The 27,750-nt window shown below is 38.6% G+C and overlaps 1 protein-coding gene across 1 annotated transcript; it reads right to left on the reverse strand.

Annotated features, from left to right (window-relative positions):
• On the reverse strand, positions 1–26,898 carry pdzd8 (PDZ domain containing 8). Its single transcript, XM_088421387.1, has 5 exons — positions 25,897–26,898; positions 22,904–23,029; positions 18,379–18,481; positions 4,855–5,017; positions 1–4,696 (listed from the first exon to the last, which is right to left on the reverse strand). The coding sequence occupies exons 1-5, from the start codon at positions 26,799–26,801 to the stop codon at positions 2,361–2,363; spliced, it is 3,633 nt and encodes a 1,210-aa protein (XP_088277513.1). The 5' UTR covers positions 26,802–26,898; the 3' UTR covers positions 1–2,360.
• Between the last annotated feature and the right edge of the window lie 852 nt (positions 26,899–27,750).

Here is a 27,750-nt window from a genome sequence, read left to right on the forward strand (position 1 = left end):
CAAGTTTGTTTATTTAGGGTAAGTACAATAAAGCTTCATTACATGAACCTTCAGAAAAACTGTGCACAACATCCCTACCATACGAATGCCGTACCTGCTGAAAAGCTGTGATGGGCACAAGCAAGTGAGAAAACAGTACTGTGGTCAATCACATTGTAACAGCAGCAGCAGAGGCAAAAGCAAAGCTTGGCAGGCCCAAAAGTGACTTTTATACCGCGTCAACGTCACCTCTCGGGCTCCGAGAGACCCCATGATTTTATTTGACAAACGGGTACACAGGCTACACAGATCTAATTACAAAAGAGAAATTATATCATCCGCTTCATGTCCAACTTAAAAATATTGCACAAAATCTGAATCTACATTGACAGACTGAGACGTGTTGAGGTCAGGTCATTCAGCCGGTATGCAAAAAGTAACTCAATCGAGGGCAAACTTGGCCGGAAAAAAAATCCAAAGGTGGTATAATGTACGGTTTCGACTTATTCCGCTACAATGAGAATCAAGAACACTGGTATTGACATTGTTTCTTCTTCATCACGACCATGCTCAAAAGGTAGTAATAGTTTCTCGCAGTCATAGTTCACAGTCAGATACAGTTGGTTGATCATGTGCGAGGATGCTTGTCTCCCCAACGTGTGATTGTCTGGGTACACTTCACCATCTGTTTGGCTTAAATCGTCAAATTATTTGTTGATTTGGGACTTTTTTGGAGGGTCCACACAGAAGTAATAACTACTATGTAATGATAGAAGTTGCAAAAGATATGAACGCTTCTTCAGGTGTAGTTTGGCTCAATGACCTGCAGGTGTTGACCAATTTATAATTCGATTCTCAACAGAACTGGAAAATATCCCATAAATTTAATGGATTTCAATTCTGCATTTTGTTTACATTTTAATATCAATACTAGCGATGGGGAAATGAAGCTTCATGAAACACTTGTGATATTTTCTGACTGTTCCACATGATGCTCTTGGTTTAAAATTAAAGGCTCGCTCAGTGGAAATGTAATAAATTCCCACTCCACAGCATCTTTTAATTCAAACAACCAACTTGAAGAAGTCAAAAGTATCACAAGCGCTTCATGAAGCTTCATTTGTCTCATTTATTTTTATTTCGAACCTAACCTTGTTTGAATTTTGGCTATTAATGTATATCCTCCTGAGACACAACCAATTCAATTGTGTCCATTGTAGTGGACATTTGTTTTTGGTCTAATTTTTGACTCATTGTAGCTACTCCAAGACGTCCTAATGTGCTTAATAGAGGACATCCTGGCCTTTCCAATGAGGTCTTGTGTTTGGATGGGATGCAATTAAGTTTACTCACTTACACCATACTTAGCTTTTTGAGTTTAACTTAATTCCAACCAAAAGACACCAAACATTCCCGACAATCAAATGGTAAAACTAAACTGTAATTTGTGAAACTTGAGGTGGAATTAGGTTGGCAATAACCATAGAATGAACGCCCATAGTTTTGTGCTAAAACATTTTCATTCATATGAGATAACAAAATTCCAGTGGCTCTCTAGGGTTATTGCACAAAGCTGACAGCTTGTTGGATTTAATGACCAAAAAAAAAAAAAAGAAATATGGGAAACTGGGCGCTTATGAAGGAAGATTGTATGTATGACATCCTTTTTTTTGTATTATCTTCCTCACACAAATGCAAACTGAAAACATGACACAAACTTCAAATATGTGTCAAATATAATTTTGAAATCAAAACAAAGTCAAAAATACACCAAGTTGTTCGCATAACATTTATGAAATAAACATTTAAAGAATTTACTTCAAATATGAAACAAAGAACACGACAATAATACCTTTAAATCTTCATCAAAACACAATGTTTTATATGGTATATTAAACGTGTTTGGCTAAGGTGATACAACTAAAAACCAAAACAAAACAAAAACAAACAAAAAAAAACACAAATTCCAATTATTTTGCAGCTGCATGAAATCCCCAAAAGAAGGGAGTGGATTCAGAATATTAAAAGGTTTGCATTTAAAAGTGCTTCAAACTAAAAGGTAAGAAAGCTTGACTGCAGTGTTCACCTCCACACAGTTTCCAGTAAATTACAACTCAACAATTATTTTCACCGCAGTCCAAAGCCGTGCCGTTCGAAAAAACACGGAGAAGGACAAGGTTTTACAAAGACACTTTGAATCCTCAAAAGAATATCTTGAAGAATTTAGCAGGAACACTCCAGTGTTCTACTTCCCTTTGCAACCAAAAGTACGGACACAGTGCAAAATAAATGCGTGAAACCAAGTAACTCCTTTATGAGATGTGATAGGAAAAAATGGACGGTATCCCCCAAATATGGAGCCCTCCCCCAAAAAGTCTTATTTAGTGGAGCGCCTCCACGCAGATCTGCTCCTCGGTGATGTCATCCAACAGCTGCAACTCCACCGGGCTGCACGTGTCACTGTCATAGACCTCCGCTCCTATCAGGCCCTCCTCCTCTAAACCATCACCTTTGCCCTTAAAGATCTGTTGCTCCGAAGGGGAGGTGCTCTCCACCGACTCCAAGTCCTCAATGCCCGCGCGGTAGTGGATCATGAGCAGAGTGAGGGCCTGGAGTCTTTCGCCGGACTTGGAAAGGGCCGAACTAATGAGCACCTTCCTCCTGGGGTCGCTGGTATCCCTCTCCTCGATTAAAAGAGCGTTGTTGTGCTCCAACTCCTGATCAATTTCCTGCTGCAGCTTGTCCAGCATCAGCTCAAGTTTTTGGGAACGCTCGTCGGTGGGCAAACCCCGGTAGAGGTCGCGGCCGATCTCTTTTACGGCGATGAAGACGCTGTCATCCAAACCGCCTTCCTTGCGGACCAGTTTGCTGCTTCCCCCGCTGCCGGAGGGTTGCTTGGAGGGGCTGGCACCGCTGGTGTAGGTCTCGGTATCACTGCTCTCGTTGTCTGAGGTGTTGGGCGTATGTTTAGGGGAAGGGTCCACCGTTCCGGGCACCGCATCCGTTACCTGCTCCACCAGGCGGGTCTTGGGAGCCTGGCGCAGGTTCAACAGGCGGGAGCTAGTGTTGATGATGTGTCGGGTTAAGCCAGTGGTGGCTCTATTGATGGTGGACTTGGCCTCAGGGTCAGCTCCCCGACGTTCGGTCGCTGCCACGCAGAAGGGATTTTCAGCAAGGCATTTTTCCTGACATTTCTTGTGGCAGACATAGGCGCAGATCATACACTGCGAGGCTGCCTTGGTCCAAACTTTCTTTTTACAATATTCGCACCACGTAGGGTTTTGGAACTGGGTGTCCTGGAAGTTGTGGCGGACCTCAACAAGCTGCATAGCACCATAGGCCAAGTCGTCGCGTGGGGCTGTGGAGATATGTTCCCTCTCCCGCTCCCTTAGATCCTCATCATGGAGACTCCCCTCCCGCTCTCTCTCTGCAAGGCCAGGATAGTCCAACTCCTCCCCTGATAGGTAACAGAAATTTAGAGTAACATCCCCGTAACACAACTTCTCATTAAAACCTTTGTGGGTGCTGAGGCTGCGCAGTGCAGTGCGGCTGACGTTAGCTCTAGGCTCTGGAGGCCCGAGCCTAAATGTGCTCTGATATTCTGCTGAAGATGTTGCCATACATTCAAGGGCTACATGCTCCAGCTGAAGGCTGACATGACCCAGGCACAACAAACTGCCTAGCTTAAAGGGATCTTTACACCAAAGGGCCACATTAAGGTACTTATGGTTGCTGTCCACCTCAAAAACAACAGAGGCCCTGGGCCAACGTGTTGTCTGGTTTCGAAACATCGTTTCCGGGGACTCCCAGAAGGAGTGCTCCTCTAGACTGTCCCGTGTGCTGCAGGAACTTTCTGAAATTTTGTCCTTTGCCTGGTCAGCCTTGCCACTAGTTAAGGACGAGATTGAAACATCGTCGCTGGACTCCGACGGCCTGGTGGACTTCGCCTCACTCGGTTTGATACTCATCTTCTCAGTGCCGGCCACATCTTCACTGACTCCGGTCGGAGGGGCTTTTTCAGAAGATTTCTCAGAATTAGTGATAGCGGTCGTCACAGTGGATAGTGCGGGAGCTGTGCTTGTACTAGAATCAACGTTTTCAGAAGAAATGGTTTCTGAGCTAGCACATGACAAGCGTATTTGAGGCCTTGGTGGCACCGGGGGACGAGACGGTGGGGGTGGAGGTGGTATCGCTGGGCGCTGCAGACTATCTCCTGACTCACTGCTCGTCTTCTGTCGTGAGGGCTTTGGTGATTCTTTAGGCTGGGGCTTTAGCGGCGATTGGAGGCCCACCAGGTTTAGCTTACGGTTGAGGATGGGTGATATGGTCCCAAGTGGTTTAGCAGCCAAGTTGGCGACTGTTTTTTTGGGGCTTTGGTTGACTGCAAGTAAGAAATCCTCCCTAGTATCACCGGTGTTGATGGGGCCAACATTTTGGCTGGGTTTGGAGTCAACAAGCAACTCTTCAAATTCAGAGTCCAAGTCTTTACTGTCAGTTAAGTCGGACAGAGTGGTGATGGGGGCCGGGTCTTCTTCATATCCCCCTGGCTGGGATATGAAACCAGGTTCTTCCAGCTGCCCAAATCCCTCTTGAAGAGTTCCCAGGCTTCCGAGGGATGGAGTCTGGTGGCGGACCGGCCTCTCGTACAGTACCACGACTCTGTCTCCGGCTTGCTTCAGAAGTTTGGGTACTTGAACTGACGATGTCACTTTGACTCCTGCCAAAAACGTATGTGAATGAATACGCCGCAAAAGTGAATGCAAAACATTGATGAGATTTTCTATGACTACATTTATTTCATTTACCAGGTTGCCTCCAAGTCTAATTATTATTATTGCATTACAAAGACTGAAGTTAAAGGAAGCCATCTCAAACCTCCGATAGCGATGAGGCGATCGCCTCGCTGCAAGTCTGCCAATGCCGCAGGGGAGTTAGGTGTCACCGTCTCGATGCTTACATGGACTGCATCTCCCTCACTGGCTGGTACATGCCTGAACGTCATTCCCACACTGCCGCATGGACCTTTGATAACCTCTGTCTGTAAAATATAGATGGAAAAAAAATGGTTATGATTAATAAATGCCAACACATAAAATACGATAAATCAGTAAAACAGTGAAAGCTAGGGATGTCCCGAACGTTTTTTTGCAGTTGAACCCTGATTTCATTCTTTTTCATTCTAACAATGATATTGATACCTCAGCAATGTACAGATAATGAAAAAAAAACAAACGAAAAAAAAAACGGACATTTATTTGCACGATATTTGTTTTGGGCTGACTCAACTATTACTACTGCAAAACCTGAATACATTTTCCTTTGTTTAATATTTCTCTTTCCCTACGGGGTCATCATGACCCACAATGTGATGGCCCTGTCAGAAACAGTCCACATGGTCATGATATTTGGTAATATGACTTAGTTTTATCTCATATTGGTATCTTTGGACTGTTTCATTTCAGACTTTTTTTTAAAAATTACTTCTGTGTAGTTACTTGTTTTAAAGGTAAAAAAAAAAAAAGAAAAGAAGAAAGCGAGAGAGCGATTATCTTCCAGCTCACATTATTTATGAACTGGGTCAGGGTCTGCATGGTATGTGGTGACCCAAACAGTGCCTTTTTTTTCAATATATACTACATATATTCAATGTAAGAATGTCATTGGTCAGTCCTACTGTTGTGTTAAAAAAAAATAAATAAATCAATCTTGAATATTTCAGCGCGGATTGAATTTGTGAAACTGTGAAACTAGATCATAATTGTTACTTATTGTAAGTTTTATTGTTTATTTATTTATTTGTTCATATGTAATCTATGTATCCCTGATTCTTTTCCCGTTTTTTGTTGAGGGAAAAGTGAACGCTTGTATCCCATTTTTGTCCATGTTAAATAGCATCCTTGTAGATGAGACTAATGTGGTTCATGAAAAGAAACAATGGAAAAATGGAAAAGGCAATTACATTAAAAATCATTACCAATGCTCAATAAGAGTCCAGTCATTCAATTCCAGTTATGTTATTAAATGTTAGTAGGCATTAGTGTTAAGTGGTGTCTGTGGCTGGCACTGAACGGGTTCATTGTTACACACGTCTTTTTTTTGGCACCCACGTCTGATTTGTTTATGCCAATACTTAGCTCCAATCCGATACCTTGACAATACATTGAAAACAGAAAAAAAAGTCCGCATCCAAATCCTTTCACAACACAATTGATGCTCTGCCACGGCGCGCCAGAAAGCACAATCAAATTTTCCGAAAATGAAACTCCTTTAGCCTGTTTACAAACATATTTAATTCTAAAGAGTACAACTCACATCCAGCAGTGGTGAAATGCTGGGAGCTAGCTGGCCACTGACATCTCCGTTTCTGACTCAAACTGAAAGTGGCAATTCAGTGTGAGATGAAAGAGCTGCAATTAAACCCCAGCAGCTCGCCTGCCTTAATGACAGCCACAGCTCACAAGTCACACATCTCACGTTATATCTATATGTGGTGCAGAGGTGACCTGCTTCAAAAAGCCTAAAAGGTTGTCCAAAGAAAGTCATGACAAACCTCTTTATGATACACAAACAATTTCATGACTGGTGCTGACTGGCAGGTTACTGTAGTCAAATATGATAGTCAACAAAAGAGCCCTGTTCCTAGCGGATGAGGAAGAGGAGGATGAGAATGGTACAGGTGCCCTGGTATAAAAAGACAGAAAAAGAGAGCCGATACGAGGTGGGTCGACTGAGACAAATGACTGTAATTTTCCCTGCAGTAATTCGTTATGGTTCTGGTGGATGTCTGTGATTGAGTTAGGCTTGGCATGAATAAGCTGATGATCTACACAAAATGGCAAGGGGAGGGTTCAAAGGGGCTTAGTGGATGATGGACAGTTTGGATTCTGATCCACGCTCGTGATAGCAAATTATTAACGTAGCTTCACCACTTAAGCATAGATGAGCTTCAATTCAATGACAAAGAAAATTAGGTAGTCCATTGCATAAGTTGATCACAGAAAGCAAGAAAGAAACCAATGCATTAAAGAATTAATCAGAAAATAATTTATGCATGAAAAATTTGAATCAATCACCGTTGCCCTGCTTGTTACTGATCTGCATGAGAGTAAATGCATTCTGAGACTTTAAAACAAAGGTTCGCATACAAAGTAATTTCTGAACATGAACACTTCTATTTTGACACAAAGAGTAGTTTGAAGCTTTTCCCAAAACATGTCGAGGCATCAAATGACTTGAGTCGACTGCACAAACTGTTGCCCGCAGTGAGTCGCAAGTCACGATTCTTAATACAAGCAAAACAATGTTGTTTTTTAATTATTTTTTTTTCTGAATTCACTTTCAATTCATTTAGCGCCAATTCAACGAGCTAAAAGAGCAACTTAACTGTGCTGGCATTTTATCGTACGGTGCCTGTTACCAGCGTTTAGTGCAGCCTCTAGCATAAATTAGCCAATAGCTAGCAGCGCTCGAGTGCTCAATATCAGCTAACGAGGGCAGCTCTCTTCAAAGGCACGCTGCACAAAAAAGGAATTAATACATGCCATACACTGCCATAAACTATTCAGTACTAAAAAATATATTCATCTGCTCAGTAAAAAAGAAAACATTGTGAAAACTGGAAGGTTTATGTTAGACATTTTTTTACATTACATATTTCGCAAAAATCTCATCTCATTCTTATGGCCTCGATCTGGTGAAACATCTCGTCTTGTGTTGGTTGTGTCTTGCCCCATCCCTACAACTAAAGTAGAAGTACATTGTTCATCTTTGTTGCCGAATACGAAGTAGTAGTCATGATAATCAGCATTGGGCTACTTTACATCACAATGATTGAAGAAAAGAAAAAAAAAATAGTGTCAAATGACTGTTGAAGTATAGATGGATATACTTGTTTGTGGTTGAGTTCGATGATGACAGATGCATAGTGTAAACATTGAACGAGTTGCGGGTATTTACAGAACGTAGGTGTTGCAGCCTAAACTAAATGCCACGCGACACGTCAATAAATGCCATGCCGCAAATCCGAAATTTACCGGGGCAATGTACAGTAAAGGTGATGAAAACCCGAATGACTCCTGCCTAGCTACAAAACACCCTTTGCTCACCGTTTACGGGTTGTGTGTGTACACGTGCGTGTATCTGTCTGTCTATCTCCAGGCCATGTCTAATGTGATCTAGCTTTGTTACAGCTCTTCCATGAAGGCCATAACAACATTTCACAGTGGAGAGAATGCCGAGTCTTAAGGCCTATTGGGCTTCAAGTCACACAAACCATTACTTTAAATTGTGCTGGCAGAAACAAAAACACTCAACCTCTCAAATTTGGATCCAGCAAAACATAAGGTAGAATTATGCCACTAGGAGACTGGAGAGTGTAAGAGCAATGTTCTTTTGAACCACCAAAACTATATCAAGAAACACCAACACGCCTATAAAAATGGCATTGAATTACACTTGACTATCCTGCATTCTTGGTGATACATGTACCTGTATGCTTCCTCTTGTCACTGGGGATAGACATACGACTATGATGAACACATTCACTGCTATCGACTGCTATGGACGACAAATAGAACCCCAAATGTTAACAGCTATTTAAGTATAAAATCTAATTTTAACTGCACTGGCTGTGAATCAGTTAACTGTTTATTGTTTTCAGGGCTGCTCGTCAGTTAATCGATGAACCGAATAAAAAAACATGCTTCAATTTCCTTTCTTTTTTTTTCAATTGACAGTGCAAAACATTCACTAGTATAAATTATGATTAAGTGACAAGTTTGCCCCGTAGCATGTCGGAAAATTGTTCATTTTTTTCCAAAGTGAAAGCAAATGTTTTGGTTTCATTCAACAACAAAAAAAAGACAGTCCACATTCATGGAGGACCACAGAAATCGAGTTATATTTACAGTTCGGAAACAGAAATGACATGAATTTCACCAGTTTAAAATAAGCATTTAAATAATTAATTTTAAAAAAAAAGGAAAAAAAAAACAATACATATCAATTAGTTTGATAATCGATTACCGTGTTTCTCCGAGTACAAGTCAACCTCACCTATAAGTTGACCCCCCTTTTTTTTTAACTTCACCCCATGGCTGTCCAATTACAGCACATGGTGTGTGTAATTAAAAATGAATTAAAATGACGAATGACAAGGTTGTGTGAATACAATACATGTTATTGCACTGTCAAATGCTCATATTATGAGCTTACCTCGTTGAAGAAGCCCAAATTGTAAATTGTTCAACACAAGCAAACTACCATAGTAGGTCGAATGTCGCCAAACAGTCAAAAGAGAAACTGACATGACTGGCGATATTTTCTACAGGGCTTTCCTCCACTTAGAGACATCCACTTTGGAAAATATGTTGTCCTTTTTGTATGAACAGCTGCCATGAGTCGGTAGGTGCTGAGCGGCTTTCATTAGAGTGTGTGTGCAGCTGTACAAATGGCAACACTGACACTATTCTGCCTCTTTCTATAAGGAAGTCGATTTGAAAAGCAAACTGCTTTCAGAATCTTTTTTTCCGATTTTTTTTGGAAAGGTTTTTTTGGTGTTGGGTACATTTGTGATGTGTAAATTTTATATACAGTACACAGTATATGTGATTTTATTTATGTATTTATGATTCTATTTGAATAATGTAGAATGTGTTATGTTCAGTAAAATAAACTATCAAACAAAGGGAGACAAAAGAGACAAGTATTAATTTCGATTTTGAAAGGCTTTTTAACTAACAGCTATCCATCCATCTATCCATTTTCAATAAATATGTTGGACAAAACATGCAGGCATGTTCAGTCTGTTAAAGAGATGATGTTGCTGTTGGCAGACAATTACAAAAAAAATTACAAAAAAATTAACCAAAAAAAAGATAAACTTAATGTACCATCTTTTTGCGTAAAGATCTGATGTTATCACCTGCGGCTTATAGTGCAGTGCGGCTTATCTGTGACAAAAATCCTTTTTTTTTTTTTTCTCATATTTTGCTGCTGCGGCTTGTATACCAGTGCGCCTTATAGTACGAAAATACGGTAATAATAATAAAATGACGTAGAAACTAAATCTGAGTTTAATTTTGGAGAAGTGTCATCAACAACTAACCACATTAACATTGACACTCACGGCAAGCAGCTCCTGCTTTGTCCTTCCTCGAGAACAAAAACAAACAAAAAAAGATCTCGGAAGTGCCTGCTAGCAGGATGTAAATGGAACAATTTACCTTTTATTTCTCAGCAAATCCAGCCTCTCTTTTATCTGCACTTCCACCGAGAACAAATGAAAGGTTAATGTGTTCAAATGGCATCAAACGACTGTTGTCTCTTACCTCCAGGACAGGCACTAGTATTCCTTTGATCCCAATTACTTTATTGATATAAAATACAATATACAGTACAGCCCAGATAAAACATAGATAGTAATTATAGACATGACTTAAAAAGCATCAGTACCATAAAATGGCTTCATGAATAATAATGTATATTACACTGATAATGAATGTGGAGATTTAAGATTATTTTAAAAGCATTTTTGAAGAATAGTGGACCAGAAATAAGTCATGTCAGAAAAGTTGGATGAGTACTGATACCAAGTATTAATATCGGGCCAATTTTCAAGGTATTTATTCAAGGTATCAATACCCATTAATGACAGCTCAACTAGTCTAAAAACGACAATCAGAATAATATTGTGTTGGTAATGTAAGAATAAAAGAACAAAGTCGATCTGATTTTTTTAACCATCTCAGGGTTAGGCCATTTTGCCACTTGCAGTTGCTCAGACCTCAGGTAACAACCAATCACTAATCAGCTTGTGAATGTCACATGACCTCACTCCGAAAATAGATGTGCTATATTAATTTTAAATTGTCCAAATTATTTTTGTCCAAATCATCAAGTTTCAGCCTCTCAGCATAAATTTTGATTTCTGCTGTCTTGAAAGTAGGCAGATTATCTTTTGTGTTTATCCAAAAATAAGACATTTGCAAAGTTTTACAGTACTTTCAGTTTGAGAAAACGATGACTGAACCAGTAATTGAATGAGTTTCGAAAAGCTTGGTGAGTACAACATTAATTCCTCTTGTATGATTTTTATTAAATGTTTAGCTTTTGCTCACTAACAATGTATGTTTTTGGTGATGATTTTTTTTATTCAAATAAACAATAGAATATTCAATCCTATAATCATTTCTAAACATATTCAATAGTGATGAAATTGTCATTTCTTTATATTAAATGTATCTGAGGATCAACTTTTGTTTCATGTTTTTATTTTAAAAAAATAATGTGTTCTACAATTTAGCATTTCCTTGTAAGCTAACTGTTATATAGTATCTAATCACTAAACAATCCTAAATAAACAAAGATCATTAGTAAGCAAACTGAGAAAAATGTTTTGAACACTTGAGAGAAAAATTTTATTGTCTTTGATTATTTAAATGTTTGATAGAATCATCGATTCTAAATATATTCCATAGAGACGGGCATACTTGATATTCTTCACAAATAAAGCTAATTCTGATTCTTATCCAAAAAAGACAAAAGTTAATTTTACCTACATAACGGCCTTTATTTTTTTACGATGCTTCAATGATTACAATTGTGTGGGTTCACTCAAATGCAACTGTTCATTTTTTACGACACGTGGCTCCATATTTCATAAAATGTCATTTCTACGCAGACAACAGCATTTATTTTGCAGCTTTATTTGAGTAGAATTCGTTTCAAGTATGTGGGAATCAGTCATCTGGAGGCACATGTGTAGTGTTGCGCTAAATGCGGGCGCCTGACAGAGCTCGGATGTGGAGCATCTCATGTTGGTTGGCTGAACAATGAACATCAGGCCGCTCTCCAGCAAGTTTGGGAGGCTGCGTGTGAGATAAAGTGGTGGAGCTTGAGCACATCTTTTTGCCTGTCGCTGCGCTGCTTGGTAATTGAATCTAATACCACATGTCAGATCGATTTGTGTATGGTTATAGGGTACAAGTCGCCGGCAGGCAAGTACACAGCAATTCCCTGCCAGATCCAATTAGCAACCCTTGTGCTGATGAGAGGGTTGAGGGTTGGGATGAATGGCCGATAACTGCTCAGGTGTTTACGTCAGCACCTATTATACCGCTTGCCCATTATGTCATGGAGAATATGTGGACGTGCTCAGACCTAATTATACAAACAGGTGTCAGGTTGCACAAACCAATCAACTCCGGAACATTTGTCTGTTTGCTGAAACTAACTTAAGCACACCCTCCAAAGTCGACTGTGAGCTCCCCCAAGACGTTTCCGTATGACTCAATTATAATATAATAAAGACATGAAAACAAATCATAATATTACATACTGTTCATAAAACATTGAAACTATGTGGCCCTTGACTTAACTGTTGACTTGGCAACTACTCAACAGCATGCACAAAAGTGTATAAAAAATTACCAGCTGTGTGGCTAATTTGCACCTACCTCCACTGTATACACTATTATTTAATAGATAAAATACATTACATTTACTCAATTATATATATATATATATATATATATATATATATATTTATATATATATATATATATATATATATATATATATATATATATTTCATTTCTATCAGTTTTACTATGCGAGTATGCTATGCAATAAAAAAATATATTAATTTTCAGGCTTTTGAAAGATCTTCAACAGGGTGCCAATAAATATGGAAGGCACTGCATAACTAACGGGCAGCCAGGAAATAATATAATCAGTCGTATTTCTCTTAACAAAAAGGCCATGACGTTCCTTGCACTTTTTGTTATGTGACGAAACCTGAATTTTAAGTTGACTATTTAGCATAGCAAATAGATTTCAAAAGCATTGACAACAAAGAGGTTGTTATGGAGACTAATGCAAACAAAAGAGGAGCTTTGGCTAATTTGCACTTTTATGAAAAGAAACAGGGCTTTGGTCGCCCACATGATGCTTTTTTGTTGTCATTGTACCTGCATTGAGAAATGATCTTTCATGGATGTAACCACAGTCTCTTAAAAATTACTCCGATTTGTTGTCTGTAGTATTGCCAGCGAAGGAGAGAGGAGTCTCATTTCCATATGTATCAATGTGGCATTTGAAAGTTTGTATCCCTTTTGAGAGCAAGCGCTTAGTTGTCGCTCATGAAACCATCGAGCCTGTTTCCCAAAGCTTGAATGACATACTGGAATTTTTATTTATTTAATTTTTTAAATTGAACATATAAACACAACAACTTGGGTTTTTTAAACTGACTTGTTCTTTCTACACAGTAGGTGAGGTATGGCAGAGCAGTAAAACATGTCATCAGCAAATAATACAATATTAAAATTTTCTCATGATGGTTCATATGTCACTGATATATAATATCAATAATATAGGAACAAGGCTTGAATGTTATCTTTACCTGGTCTGTTTTTTTTCATTATGAAACTGTACATTCTGTTTTCTGTCATCTAGTTTTGTTTTGTTTTTTTATCCATTTCTTCCATATCGGTATAAAGTTCCCATTAATATAGTATGATCTGTAGTATCAAATGTTTTCTTTAAATATAGAAAATTGCCAAATATTTTTTTAAAAGTACTAGATGCTAATTTCTCCACAATTTCCATTACTTTCATAGAGGTGGATGATAATTATATAGGTCTGTAATTGTTAAAAAAAAAAAGGGGGGGGGGGCTTCTCTCCATTTTTATAAATTGCAATAATTTTTGCCATTTTCATTTTAGATGGAAAAAAACTATTTTTAAAGGTCAGATTGCAGATACTGTAAATGTACTGTAAAAGGTTGAACTACATATTCAATCTTTTTTTTTTATCGATGCCATATCAATATTATTAGTTGGAAGATTTGTTATTCTTTAATGTTTTAACAACATTTAATATGTCTGTTTCAATGTGACTAGTGGAATAAACTGTTATCTTCATCATTCACTCTGTGTTTATATAGTTTGTCATCCAAGCTCACAATTAAAAAGCACTCCACTATATAATTTATTTTATTGTGGCTGAGATGATGCACAATACAGCTAATGTAATTCCTATTTTTGTTCAAGCGCATGAGAAATGAAATCGCGAATACAGTCAGTGGGGATCATTACTCTAAATAAGACTGACGCAATATTTGAAAATAAGACACTGGCGTACATCAAGAGAGCAGTCCTGATGCTTTCAAATCAAATTGAGAAGTCTGTCTATCTCTAGGATAACAATTCAACCCAACTTAGAAGTCATTCAAGTTAAACAAACAAACAAACGGTCACACCCTGGTTATAAAACGGCCACGTGATACTTAAAAATGCTTATTTAGACCGCTGAAAGGTGTTTTTAATCATTAGGTAGGTTGTGCTCATGAATAGACAAAGGGTATTTGCCTTACAAGTATCTGCGGGCAAGTATGTGATGAAAGATTCATCAGTGAAGGTATTAGAAAAGCCAAAGTTAACGGTCAACAGCCAGGAACATGTCATTTCCTGACTAATGATACCACATTCTATGTGATCAACAAAAAGCTTTCTGAATGAAAATAGCAGGAAACCTGTAATGTGCTTGTGCCTCTCTCTGTCATGCACAAAGCGGCCAGCTCAATTTACTCCCCCCTTGAGGAGAATTGATCAGGGAAAGAAGCGATTAGAAGCAAACAAAAACATGTTGGGAAAATCTCTCATCTTTAATCTAATTTTCACCGTGCAGCTACCCATTGTCAAACAGAATTAGAATAGGGCATATAATTGACACGGAAAAACGGAAACATGATGATGAATGTGTCGCTTGTGAATCGACGCAAAACGGAAAATGACCGGTGGTGATGGGATCCCTCCACTGGGCGAACGAGGCTGTTCTATTCTTGGACTTCATTTTATAATTGTTCAAAGCATTGTTGTTAGATTACTCATGGGAAATTTAGTTGGATGACCATCCTTCGTTCAAGTGTCAATACAATGCAATTCGATGAGTACTTTGAAAATACTAAATGAAACTAACAGTTCATTTTAAATGATCAGTTCAGACCGAGTCATTATGAAGCAAAAATTGTCTATATTTGAATGTCAACATAGGGGACAAGAGAAGTAGAAATAGAGTTTGCATCTTACTTGTACCCTTGGGGGTATGTGAACGCACTTCAAAGAAAATGTGAGAATTTAACAGGGTATCTGCAGATAAACAGGCGGAAAATAACTATGAAACTCCGATTTTTATTCTATAACACTGTGTGCCCTGCAATTGACTGGCAACCAATTCAGGGTGTCCCCCGCCTACTGCCTGAAGTCAGCTGGGATAGGCACCAGCAAGCCTGCAACCCTTGTGAGAAGGAGCAGCTCTAGAAAATGGGTTGATGGATGTATTCAGATCCTGCATACAAGACCTTTTCCTTCAATAATTACATCACTTTTTCCTTCTATAATTACATCACTCATTACATGTCTATGTGCTTAACTGATCTCTACAAGCATCTTTCATCAAGTGTCAAAGGCAGATTAAAGACACAAAAACACCCAAAGTGGAACATCAAACAAACGCCTGATAGGGAAAGTGTGTGTTTATATGTGCACGGGGAGGGGTTCATCACAGAAGCTGAAGTAACCTGATTGCTGTTGGTTTTTGGGTGACAGCTGTGAGCTAGACACTGGACCGTTTTTTCACAAGTTAATGCAAAAAACAGAGATGCACTCACGTTGTGGAATTCAACAAGAGTGCAAATAACTGCCTCTATGCCTCTATTGCTAATTGTTGTTGGTCATCTTCAGACAACCCTAACCCTAAGCAACCCAAATTTTATTTGTATACATATATGCACACATATACAATAAAGGGAGATATCATAGGTTTGATTCGCATAAATGGATCATATATAATATGAATATGTTTTCAAATATATGAAATAAAATGTATCTATGAATAAGTCAACCCTAACCCTTAAACTTGTTTGGAGTGTGTTTTGAGAGGCAATGCTAAAATAATAAAAAGTCTCTACATTCTTAAAAGAAACATAGAATGACAAATGCTAGGATTCGGCATATGCGACAAGAAGAAATTCAGTGGGATCAGACAACAACCAAAGATTGTGGACACATTGCCCAGAAGGATGACAATAAATGGAATAGCAAAGTTAACTGAATATCACTAGACACGAAACGCCCGAGACAAAGAATTAATGCTAAATGGGTGGGCGAAATTGAAAAACATGCAGGAATTCACTGGCAGTAAAATGCAAAGGACCAACTGTAAACATTGACATCGTGACGAAGAGGCCTACATCCTGTAGTGGAGTCAAAATATTGCTGATGATTCTGAGGTTGAAAATTAAGTGTTTTGGTCAGAAGCCTTGGCTGCTTCCATTTATCATTTGGTAAACTAAGTTTTATTTTGAAGTTGGCCTTCTCACCACATTTTTGGCGTGTTTCACTGTTATGCATAGCATTAACAAATTTTGCTGCAATTAGCTTGACAATTTTTTTCAGATGTGTACAAACTAATAAGCAGAGAAAAATGCAAGAAAAAAAATGGACCAAGCATTTTTTTAAACTAAGGTACTCAAATTACTTGAAGACTCTTTTCGACCTAATTGCAGGTCCTTCATTGCTCAGCGAGAAGAGGTTGCAATCTACTGAATATTAGTAGTTAAATAATAGGGGAGGACTGAAGTACAAATAATAAAGATTCAATATTGTAAAAAGTTCTCAGAATCTGTCCTCAAAATCCAACTTTTAAGACAGGTAATGTTTTCTAACAAGAAAGCCATTGACAAGCACAAGAAAAGCTTCTCATATGGAATGATTACGAAAGCGTATAAATTGCAATTGTGAGTTAAAAAGGAGAAAGGTAGATAAGCTAGTAATCTGACCTTTTCCAGATGGCGAACCCTTTGATCCTGACTAAGTTGTCCTGCTGGGCTAACGCCGACTGCAGACTGCTGATAAATCCAACTCAAATGCCACCCTGAATTGGCTTCTCTATACATTTTATGAACACAAAATTGATACAGGTGCTTTGAACAGACAGTTGAAGAGTACTGCGCTGATACGGGTAAGTGTCAGGTTCAGAAAGTTCACATATTAACCAACTGCATTGCTGGGTACCATTAGATAGGCTGACTCGAACCCATCAGAAGAGGTTTTGTAGAAACACTAGGTGCATTCAAAGACAGTAGGACTTTTGAAGTCACACTTAGGCGTTTAATTTATTTCAACGGTCCATGCAACTTAATTGTGCTAAATAATTTAGAAAACAACAAATTATATTGTTTTCCTGAGATGCCATGTTGTCGGTGTAAGGAAATTTTACAAAAACACAAAGAAAACTGTATTCAGTTATATGAAGTTTGTTATTTACACATTTTAACAATGCATCCTTCCAAATATATATTGTAAATCTTTAGTTTTGTCGATTAAGTCGGTGGATCAAGGAAAAATTATGCACCAAACAATAACGATTGGTGCGTGTTACAGAACCACACCCATATTTTTTGTGCACAAAGTCCAAATTTTTGCATTGTGACAATACTACATTGTTTTTGTTTGCTTGTTTGTTTGTGTGTTTACAAAGAAGGCAGCTTACTAAACTTCATGCAGGGCATATCCATTTCCAAACAAAACGGTTTTGCTAATTCCTAAAAAGTACATCAAATACTTTTTTTTTAATATATAATTGAAATAACAGTTGTGGCAACATACGTTTAAATATTGACATGAAAGCGTGGAATTTTCCCAATAATAAGTGGAAAAACATGTGCTCAGACCACTTGAGTATGACAAAAGAGGGGAGGAGGAAAACCTATATTATACTGCCACCTGTTGGAAAATAGTTAAACTCCTCAAATGGTCCTGTGCCATACAACGTAAGGAAATCGTCTTTAAAACACACCGTTTTAAATGTCACCTGTATATGTGAGGAAAGGAACGCCACATTAAGTATTGCTGGAGTCGCGGCGAGTATTTAGGGCTGGCATTTCACTCTGAAATGGTCATCAGTCAAGCCTGAAGCAATAACTGTGGTGCCTCTAAATTGCGGCAATTATCAAAGGTTTGCTTTGGGCCTCAAAATGTCCTTTGCCACTCAAAATGTCAACAATGGGATAATCTCATGAATGGAAGGAAGATGAAAATAGGCTTGTATTAATGTGTCAATATTGCCAGCTGCAGCCAATATATATCGCATTTGAGAAGGAAGTAATTGTGTTACACCGAAATGAGTGTCCATCTGTCTGTTTTGATCTTTAGAATTCTCATTTCATTTCAAAGCTTTATTGCAGACTTGGTGTTGCTCTTTCTCGCAGAGCTTTGCCAAATTATTTATGAAGGCCTAGCATGCCTAATCCAACATAAACTATAGCCAGCCATTTTAATATGCCCTGTTTAGTCTTTTTCTATCAGAATAACAACAAACGGGGGGGTGTTACTCACTCGTTTAATCGAGCTTCGGGTCTTCTCTTTCCACTGGTGGCTGCTCAGCTCCAGAGTGCAGTGAACATAGGTTTCTCTGTCATATGAGCCCAGAATGAAGAGTCTGCAAGACAAACAGCAAAATATTACACAAATTATCCGCTCGTGACGTGAACATTTAATTAATTCAAATTTTTCTATATATACTGTGTTTGTCACATTTACGTGTGGATTTGGACATGTTACACGTTTCTTGCTAAACAATGACATCTTCTGGCCTTAAGCCTAACTACAACGTTGATGGAACGCTCGTGCCTTGAAAGCTATTTACCACAAGTGTCGCTGATGTATTATACTTTTTAACGCATATAATTGCTTCTCTTGAGGATAAAAGTGAAGCCAGTAGCGGTTCTGTTTTCAAGCCAAAAACTTTTTATGAACCTTCTCCATTTGTCAAATGCTTCGCTGATGTTTACTATATTTTGCAGTCGACAAAGGTGGGAAGTCCGACATCCAATTAGGAAAAATGCATTCAAATGCCCTTTAAAACGAGGAGGTCAAAAATGTGAAGTCGCAAAAAATGGGCCCCGACTCCACAAAAAACAGTTTATCAATATAAGGCATATTTGTTGTTTACGTTTGCCTCGAAAGCGTTAAGGTCGGACCTGGGACGCTCCAAGTGGAGTATTTAATACTTCCTACCTTCCCCGAATGCAGCATTTGAGTTTGCGACCCGAATTCCGACTACTGTATTGTATGTGCCGAAGTATGCTTTTTTGCGGTTGGTTCGGTGACTATTTAAGTGATTTTGTACACATCAAGGCATTGCTAGCCCAATGACAGATAGAAAAATATGCATTTTTAACAAATATTTCTAAATGCATCTTCAGATGTTTGCTATCATCAAACCAATTTTAATACCTCACAAAACCCAAATAAATGCAGTAATATCTGAGAAGCATGTGTGATAAGTGATGATTTTTTTTTGCACGTCTGTGGAGAAATTCCAGCGGACTCCACAGATTTTTTTTTTTTTGCATTGACTTCCTGAGCACAGTAGGGGGCAGCAGTTTCCCAAAAATAGGCTACTTGCAAGGTAACACATGACCCCCCACTCTCTTCATTTACAATTTTAAACTTAGTTAACATTATTCTCCTCAGAGATGTGCTATTCTTCCCTCAACTGATCAGTACAGTAGACCAAGTCACCTATAAGTTATTTTTAAGTTTTTTTTTTTTCTTGGAGCAATTTTATTCGTTTTATCCTCTTAATCATAAGTGGCGAACTCCAGTCCTCGAGGGCCGATATCCTGCATGTTTTCCAGTTTTCTCTCCTCCACACTCCTGATTCAAATGATTAGCTCGTTAATAAGCTCTGCAGGAGCTTGAAAATGATCCTGATCATTTGAATCAGGAGTATTTGAGAGAACATGTTAGAAAGCATGAAGGATACTCGCCCTCGAGGACTGGACCTCTGCACCTGTGCTGTAATATAACAAGCACAATGCCAAAAAAAAACATTTAGCTCCATCTTACTCATCTTTTGCAGAAGCCTACACAGCACTGAATTTGCAAAGTGCACACCTCCTACTCACTATGCTGTGGACTGAAGTGTGCCAGTGCCCCTCCAGTTTTCATGGCAACATTTTTTTTCACCCAATAGCCTTTTCACTAACGCTTTTGACACATGAGGGGAATAATTAGGTTAATAGCAGAGTGGATGAGGTTCATAACTGATGAAGCTCTGAAGTCTCTGGAGCTGGACTTGAAACTGAAGTCAAAATAGAAAATAAGATTGTTTTTAAATATTGACCCTAATTAAGTGAATGCTGAGAGCATGGATTGTTTATTATTATTATTATTATTATTATTATTATTATTCTATTTTCTCAACTACTTGTCCTCACTTGGGTACGTTATTATTCTCATCAAATTTCTACTACGCCATATTTGTCCATTCATTCTACATTTCTTGACTGATTCAAATATTCCAACTCCAACATGTTCTAAAATTCACGCTTTCCTCAGCATTTCACCCCAAAAGCCCCTAGTTATTCCCAGTGGAATAGTAGAAAAAATGGTTCCTATTCAAAATAATACATTTTCAGCATAGGCAATTCACATTGTGATTAATTTTCAACATTCCCATAATTCCTAAATACGAAATGTTCATTAATTTTCATGTGCATATCGCTGATTTTTTACCCAGAAAATTCTTCAGACATCCGAGGGTATGGGACTATAGGTTAATGTAGGTTTAAGCTCTAAATTTCGATTTCTCAATTTCAACAAAGCTGCATGGACAGTAGGTCTGTTGCATACAAGAGGTCAGTGATTTAAGGGGGCAAATCAATCAGATTGTAATGGACCGAAGCTGAATTATTAAAATATGAGCACGATCTGATCCTTCTGTACTCTATCCAGCACACTAAAGCAAGGTTCACACGTTCCTTAAGCCAAGTGCTTGAGACTTGCCAACACCATTTATGTGTCTCTAAGGGTGTGTGTGCGTGTGTGTGTGTGCGTGTGTGTGTGTGTGTGTGTGCGTGTGTGTGTGTGTGTGTGTGGCTAGGAGAGGCAAGTACAGATCTTTCAACAAACAAGATGCTATGTGGTGCAACCAGAGCAGTTAAATACAATTCTCCCAGATTCCTGTTCAAGATACATTTGTGTTCATGATGCATTTGGTTTAAATTCAATACTGTGTTCCTCTGGTCATACTGTCTCAATCATAAAATATGTATTTCTTTCCTTTTCACTTCATACATGCAGAGGCATATCAGAAGCTTACTCTTTAATCGAGATACTATTGCACTTTCAATCTTTTGACGCTTGCTGAATTTGGGTTGCAATGCAAGATCGTTAATAATTGGGGCTAGGATTTTGTAATTTTGCACTATAGAGACATTTGGTGTGTTATTTGTTTCCTCAGCTGACTATCATGTACCAAATCACAGTTTAAAAAACTGTTCTGTGAAATAAACAATCATCTTAGAATCATCTTAGAATCTTAGATATATATATCAAGTCTATAAAAAAAGAACAAACACAGCAACTATTGTGTAGGCCACAAAACGTTTCAAAAGCAAATTATTCAATACTGCTCTTATTTATGTAGTAAATTCACTCTATGAAATACACTGGGAAAAATGTGTTGAATTTAAAATGTTTTACTTAGTCAAGTGGTTGCACGAAATAAAATAATTGAATTTCACATACATTGTAAGTAGAATATGCAGCTACTTTTTAAAAAATGTGTCTGAATCCATATGATTCAATTTTGTGCAGCTACCTGATGGAATAAAAATGAGTAAATTCAATCAACATTTTTTTAAGTTCATCTGTAATCTCAACCGATCAAAGTATGTCTATGTCATTTTCAATGGCACAATGTTTTCTTATTATTATAACCCTACATTAGCTCGCAATGGATTTACTCAAAAAAATGTTTCGATTTGAATTTTAGCTCCTAGATGTGATTAACTCCGGTGGTGATGGGTAGCCGCATTTGCCATTTATTTCCCTAAGCTTATACGGGCCAAGGCACCCATTTTACATCACAAAAAAAAAAAAAAACACCACCAAAAAAACTCACAGCACACCACTAAACAATGTCACTAAAATATGGATATTGAAATAATGATGATCTAATAGTCTAATTTACTCACAAACCTTCTTATTTTGAAGAGTGGGTGTTGTTTGGTCACTTTTTTTTTTTTTTAACTTGACTGATTCACTCATGCACAAATGAGATCTGCAACTCATGTATGGTGAGTCTATTTTTCTCTACAATGACTACAAGTGAGCTGGGCACTGCCAGCATGATCCTGCCAGCTTTTGGCTGTCTCTTCTTCCCTGTCGCTTGGCAGTGACTATTAGCCACGGCCGGCTGTTTGCTTTAGCTGAAAAACAGCCCAGTGCATGGCTTAAACCCATTTTAATTTGTGTCTATGTCGCACATGGACACATCTGCACACAGAAACTACCGGTATATTTAATGAATAAATTAATGGAACAAGTTCCTTGAAAATAACATTTATACCTCTTGAACTTTTCCACACAAACTTTTCCTTACAATCACAATTTTGAGTGTATATTTTTGGAAATATTACTGGTTGTGATAGACCAAAACAAAGAAGCACCTGAAATAAAACAAAACTGCAATTATACATGCAACATTACACATGTAAATGCATCCTTAAAGTCACTTACAGACGATGCTTCAACAATGTTCCGTGAGTCAACTTGAGAGTGAAGCTGCCTGTTAGCTACTTTGAGGTGAATAAATTCCTATTTTTCTGCTTCTGCGTGGCGTGCAGAGCGAGGAGGTTTTGCGCTGGACTGCCACCTACAGTTTAAAATTTCAACACTGGTTGCGGCGCAAGTTTGCCGAAATAAGGTGGCAAAAAGTGGAAAAACATCAAGTAGTATAAATACTTCTTCGAGGCATTGCACATACTTTCATAGATGACTCATGTCAGAGGAGTGGGTTGACCAGCGCAGCAGAACAACATAATTCAATCAATATCATATTCAAGTGACTGACCTGCTACATTCAATAAGAGTAACTTTGAGACGGCCTTCCACAAGTCTGCTGTCCTGGACTGACAATTCGAAATCAGAAGTCGATCCCAGAGGTGGCTGAACTTGGAATGGGAAGAAAGGTTTGTATCTGAAGAGAAACGAAAAGCAATCATCATTATACAAATAATATTAGGATGGTACAATTCCAATAGAGGCATCTAGGGAATGCATCCACCTATAACTTCAAGACAAATAATCAAGTCTCCATTTACCAAGTAAACTTGAACTTAAAGTGCCAAGGTAAGGTGTGGCATTATTTGGGCCGGAGTTGTATCATTTGTATTGAGTATGAAAGTGACAAGTAGGACAACTTGAAGAAATGTTCTGGGCATGTTTTTATTTTGTGGTGGTGAGCGTTCTGATTTTGTCTTCATTTCATTCAACACTGTAGATTTATAGGTTATGAAAATGTAGTAGAACATGAAGTGTCCATACTTTTGAGGAAACGGTACGCTGAAAAACTGAGACCTCCATGTATCCAATGTTAACTCATTCACTGATATTGACAACTACAGATCTCAAAGAGCCATTTTAACTGGGCAGCAATACAAGTCCAAAATCAATTTTAAAAACTGGCTGGCAACACATAGCAAGAATAATATTGAGATCCACTTGAGCACTTTTACGCCCTTTTTAGCCGTCACCTGAGCTTTATGGGACACTTGAGATGACACGCGGCTGTTGTGATTTCGACGAGGTTATACCACGGGCTATTGCCACCCAGAGAAAACAAGTTGTATGTATGTATGTATGTATATATATGTATGTGTGTATATATATGTATGTGTGTATATATATATATATATATATATATATATATATATATATATATATATATATATATATATATGTGTGTGTGTGTGTGTGTGTGTGTGTGTGTGTGTGTGTGTGTGTGTGTGTGTGTGTGTATATTAAATTTTAATTTTGACAGGCTAATGAAATGACTGAATATATTTACTGATAAACTTGGAAATCAATTATATTTCCACATAGCCCCGGGAATGTGCAGACAACACGTGCTTGGGAAATACTGCTCTTGCGCAACACATGCTGTAGTTCTGTTGTTTTATTGGTCAGAATGATCTTAGTCTGTTGTCAAAATATTGTTAGTGGCATCAAAAGTGAATTGATATTGGATTTGTTTTCTTTCAACAGTGCCACAACAAACTACAGCATATTAAGTCCAACAATAGTTCTAAGTAATTATAACGTAACTATTTCTAATAAAAACAATAATAACATTTGCAAATAAAATTTTAGACAATTTGGTCCGCGACTTGGCAAAATATCGACTTTGATATAATTTGGCCCTCGGTGAGAACTAATCGCTTTGCAACCCTTTTTCCCTGAAAACTGCTCAAGTTCCTCACAAACTAACACAGACTTTGTTTTGAAAAATAAAATGTCCCACAACTGGAGTTATCAGTCTTAACAGGAGCTGTAATGGCCGGATTAACTCTTGTGGGCTGCAGTCCCAACCCTCCCCTCCACATGACTACCATCTGTGACAACACAGAAAATCCCAAGGTCCAATTTTGATTCACTCGGGCTGCTAACAATTACATCATCTTCCCACACTCACTCTGCATGATTGCAGGTTATTCAGACTCCCACTATCATGATTGCCAACTAAATAGGCGGCTCTAAATTTAAATATACATTATTTTAGGCAGTTCAATAATCAGCTTTCTTGATCCCGACCACACATGACCATCAACAGTAGAAAGTTTAAAGGAATATTTATTTATTTAGCCGCCCAGCAGTAAAACGTTAAGTTTTAATCACAGCCCGTCTGTTTTCTGCATTTCTCCATGTGATGTCCACAAGATGAGGCACGATTGATCATTACCAGAGCCCTGATCATGTTATGTCGTTTTTAGTCAAACAGCAACTGGCAACGTGTTCTCATCAGTAAATTTATAATAAATATTGACAAAATATCAACCTGTTATTGCCTTATAAATAAGTTTAGTATCCCTTTAAAGAGATCTCAAAATTAACTGAGCAGGGAATTTCAGCCGACGTGCAGCCTTCAGGGACAATCCAGGGTTACAATGGGAGACTGTGTGTGTATAGCAAATGTTGCCTGGGTGCTGAACGAGTTGCTTCATGGCAGCAAGGGAAAGAAAAAGCCATTGGGGAAAAACAAAAACCACATGATATCTTCAAATGCTGTTTGTTACATGGAGTCGTGCTGCACTTGAGAGAAACGTTGGTGGGAAACACTAAGCTTATTCTGTCTTGGAATGCAGAAGCCAAATGACATGATGAAACTGCCTGCTTACAAAGACTTCTAAATGCTCTAGAAACATTCTGAGTCCGTTTCATATAGACAGTACAGTCCAGGATATGTAGAACATTTTCTTGATACCTGGCCCCTCTATCAAGGTAGTGCTGGCAGTTGATACTAGGATATGGCGATTCTCTTAGAGCAGTTTTATGATCTTTAAGTCATTCATTTTACAAATTGAATTGGAAAATTGACATTTATTTAATAGGATTTTTTTTACTATTTTTCTGTAAAGGATCTGTATCATAGTATTTAAAACTGTCCACAGTCAATACATGCATGATATGAAATCTTACCTTTGGCACATTGGCAATTTAATTTCTTGTTAACTAAGTTTTTTGCTTTTTTTTTTGGTAACAACATCTCTAAACAAGAAGTGAACCGTCCTGTTGATCGAAACGATGCCCTTCATGACATCGTTCTTAAGTCGACCATCCAAAAGTGGTGTTGAACATCCCTATGGAAAAGGCGTTATGTCCTGTGCATGTGTTAGAATTATAAAATGACGGAAAAGCTCATTGATTGAATGCACATGACCAAAAATGGTCAAAACAAAATGAGTGAAATTGGTTTACAATGTACAAAAGTAAGAAATCAACTTGCATAGCTGGGAGTTGGGCACCCATAACCTTCTGACCCTGGAATCACCCCTGCAGACGACCTACCTGATTTTGTAGTTGGGTAGCGTGTGTTTCTTTTTGATGACCCTTTTGAGTTGGTTGACGATGATGGAGGTGAGCTGTGGAAGTGGCCTTCCTTCAAATTGGGATTTGACCTCAAAGTCCACGAGTGGATCTTCTAGGAAGGAAAAGGACCAGTGTGTGAAGGGCACCCGGGTGAACTGCAGCCTCAGTTTGCCCACCACGCGCCTCATCTTCACGAACAGGTAGGCGGACTTCCAAAACACCAACTCCACGTCAATGGCAAGGTGGAAGCCTCCGTTATACTCAAGGTCCACCTCAAAGTTGAGTTCCTCCGGCATGCCATCTTCGTTCAAATGCACCGGCTTCATAAGTTTAGCCGTCTTAAAGACCGGAAGAGAATTCCCGAGAGAAATATCTCGCAGGCTAAGTCCTTCTAGCAAGCGACCTGCTGTCTTGGTTTGCAGCAGCTCCTCAAACTCTACCTTGATCTTTTTGGTGAGCCAGTGTCTGACCAGCGGGGTGTCCCGCAGCTCCCGAAACAGGAACAAAAAGATAGCGTTGAGGAAATGACAGCTTTCGGGCTTGTCCGAGTCAACCGAGTCGCTGTGCCCGGGCGGCGACGGTTGTTGTTTGGGGCTGCTGCCGCCGCCGCCGGTTACGGTCGCCGTCCCTTCCTGCTGTCTCGCTGAGGCGGCCTCCTGCTGCTGCTTGGAGCCGGCGGAGAGCGTGCCGTCCTGCTGCTGCAGCTGGCCTGGATCGACATGTTGGGAATTAAAGTAATCCTTCAACGCGTTATCGGGCACTACTTTGGCGTACTGCTGTGTCCTCTCTATCGGCTCGGGGCTCCTCCGGTAGATCAACAAAAACTGTAGAATCAACGTAACGACTGCTCCGGAGAATGCAGAAATTAGGATTAAGTAAATCATTTCGAGCAGATGCCTCGTCGCCCTCTAGGAGTTAAATTGCGTTCATTGTTAATGTTTTAGTCGTGTTAACAAAGCAAGTTCCACCTGGTCGCTTTCGAAGCTGCCATATCATCTGCTTCTTTCCGGAGCTTGGGGATCTCCCCCTGATTGGTTGAACGACTTGACGTCATTGGCGTGATGACGGAAGTACGTTTTTGACGTGGCGTTCACGGTAAACCGGATTTGTTGCGCTTCGACGTGAGGGAAACCCTTTCCAGGTTCAACATCATCATTAACCCTAACCTGACGTACCGACTGTTTGACTTTCACAAACGAACTTGCTCATAAAGTCATCTGGGAAAAATACGAAGAAGTCAAGGCGATTTCAGAATAAATCGCAAATGCTAGCTCAATAGGCAGTTTTCCCCACTATTTTTATTTAAGAATATAATTTAAGATATCGCGGTCAACACACTTCGTTACGCAGTTTAAGAATGCTATCTATATGGAAAACTATTTTTCTGTCATTTTAATAATTTGTGATCAGCATTTCTAATTGTCTTATTCAGTAAATAATAGCTGTCAGATAAAGCATTTCTTTTAACCAAACTCCTTAAGATAGTATTTCAAACAATAGTTATATAAATCATTATTCTTGAATTCTAAATCCAAAACTAGCTCTAACCCTTGTTACGGAAAGTATTCAGCATATTTTATTTTTCACTTCATGTGCATAAGAATTCTCTGTTAAACTAGACCACTAGACTATTCTGTGAGACTTGTCTATTGAAAAAGACTCATTGTTTTCCAGACAATTTTAGTGATCTTGCCAAAATCCTGAAAATTCCACCAAAACATCCATGTGTGCCAAAATATAAAGAGGTGATTAAACATTTTTAGGATTTAAGAATAATAAATAATAATTTGGCACCCTTGGTCAGAGCTACAAACTATTGGAAGCTAAAATACA

Source organism: Hippichthys cyanospilos, chromosome 8 (genome assembly GCF_059441005.1).
Source record: "Hippichthys cyanospilos isolate Australia breed blue-spotted pipefish chromosome 8, RoL_Hcya_1.0, whole genome shotgun sequence".
Lineage (NCBI taxonomy): Eukaryota > Metazoa > Chordata > Actinopteri > Syngnathiformes > Syngnathidae > Hippichthys > Hippichthys cyanospilos.

Excerpts from the sequence above, each read along its gene's own strand:
- pdzd8 (XM_088421387.1), bottom strand. The coding sequence starts at position 26,801 with ATGATTTACTTAATCCTAATTTCTGCATTCTCCGGAGCAGTCGTTACG. Across the intron at positions 23,030-25,896 it reads CTACCCAACTACAAAATCAG|ATACAAACCTTTCTTCCCAT; the intron begins GTAGGTCGTCTG and ends GTTTCTCTTCAG. Across the intron at positions 4,697-4,854 it reads TCGCCTCATCGCTATCGGAG|GAGTCAAAGTGACATCGTCA; the intron begins GTTTGAGATGGC and ends CGTTTTTGGCAG.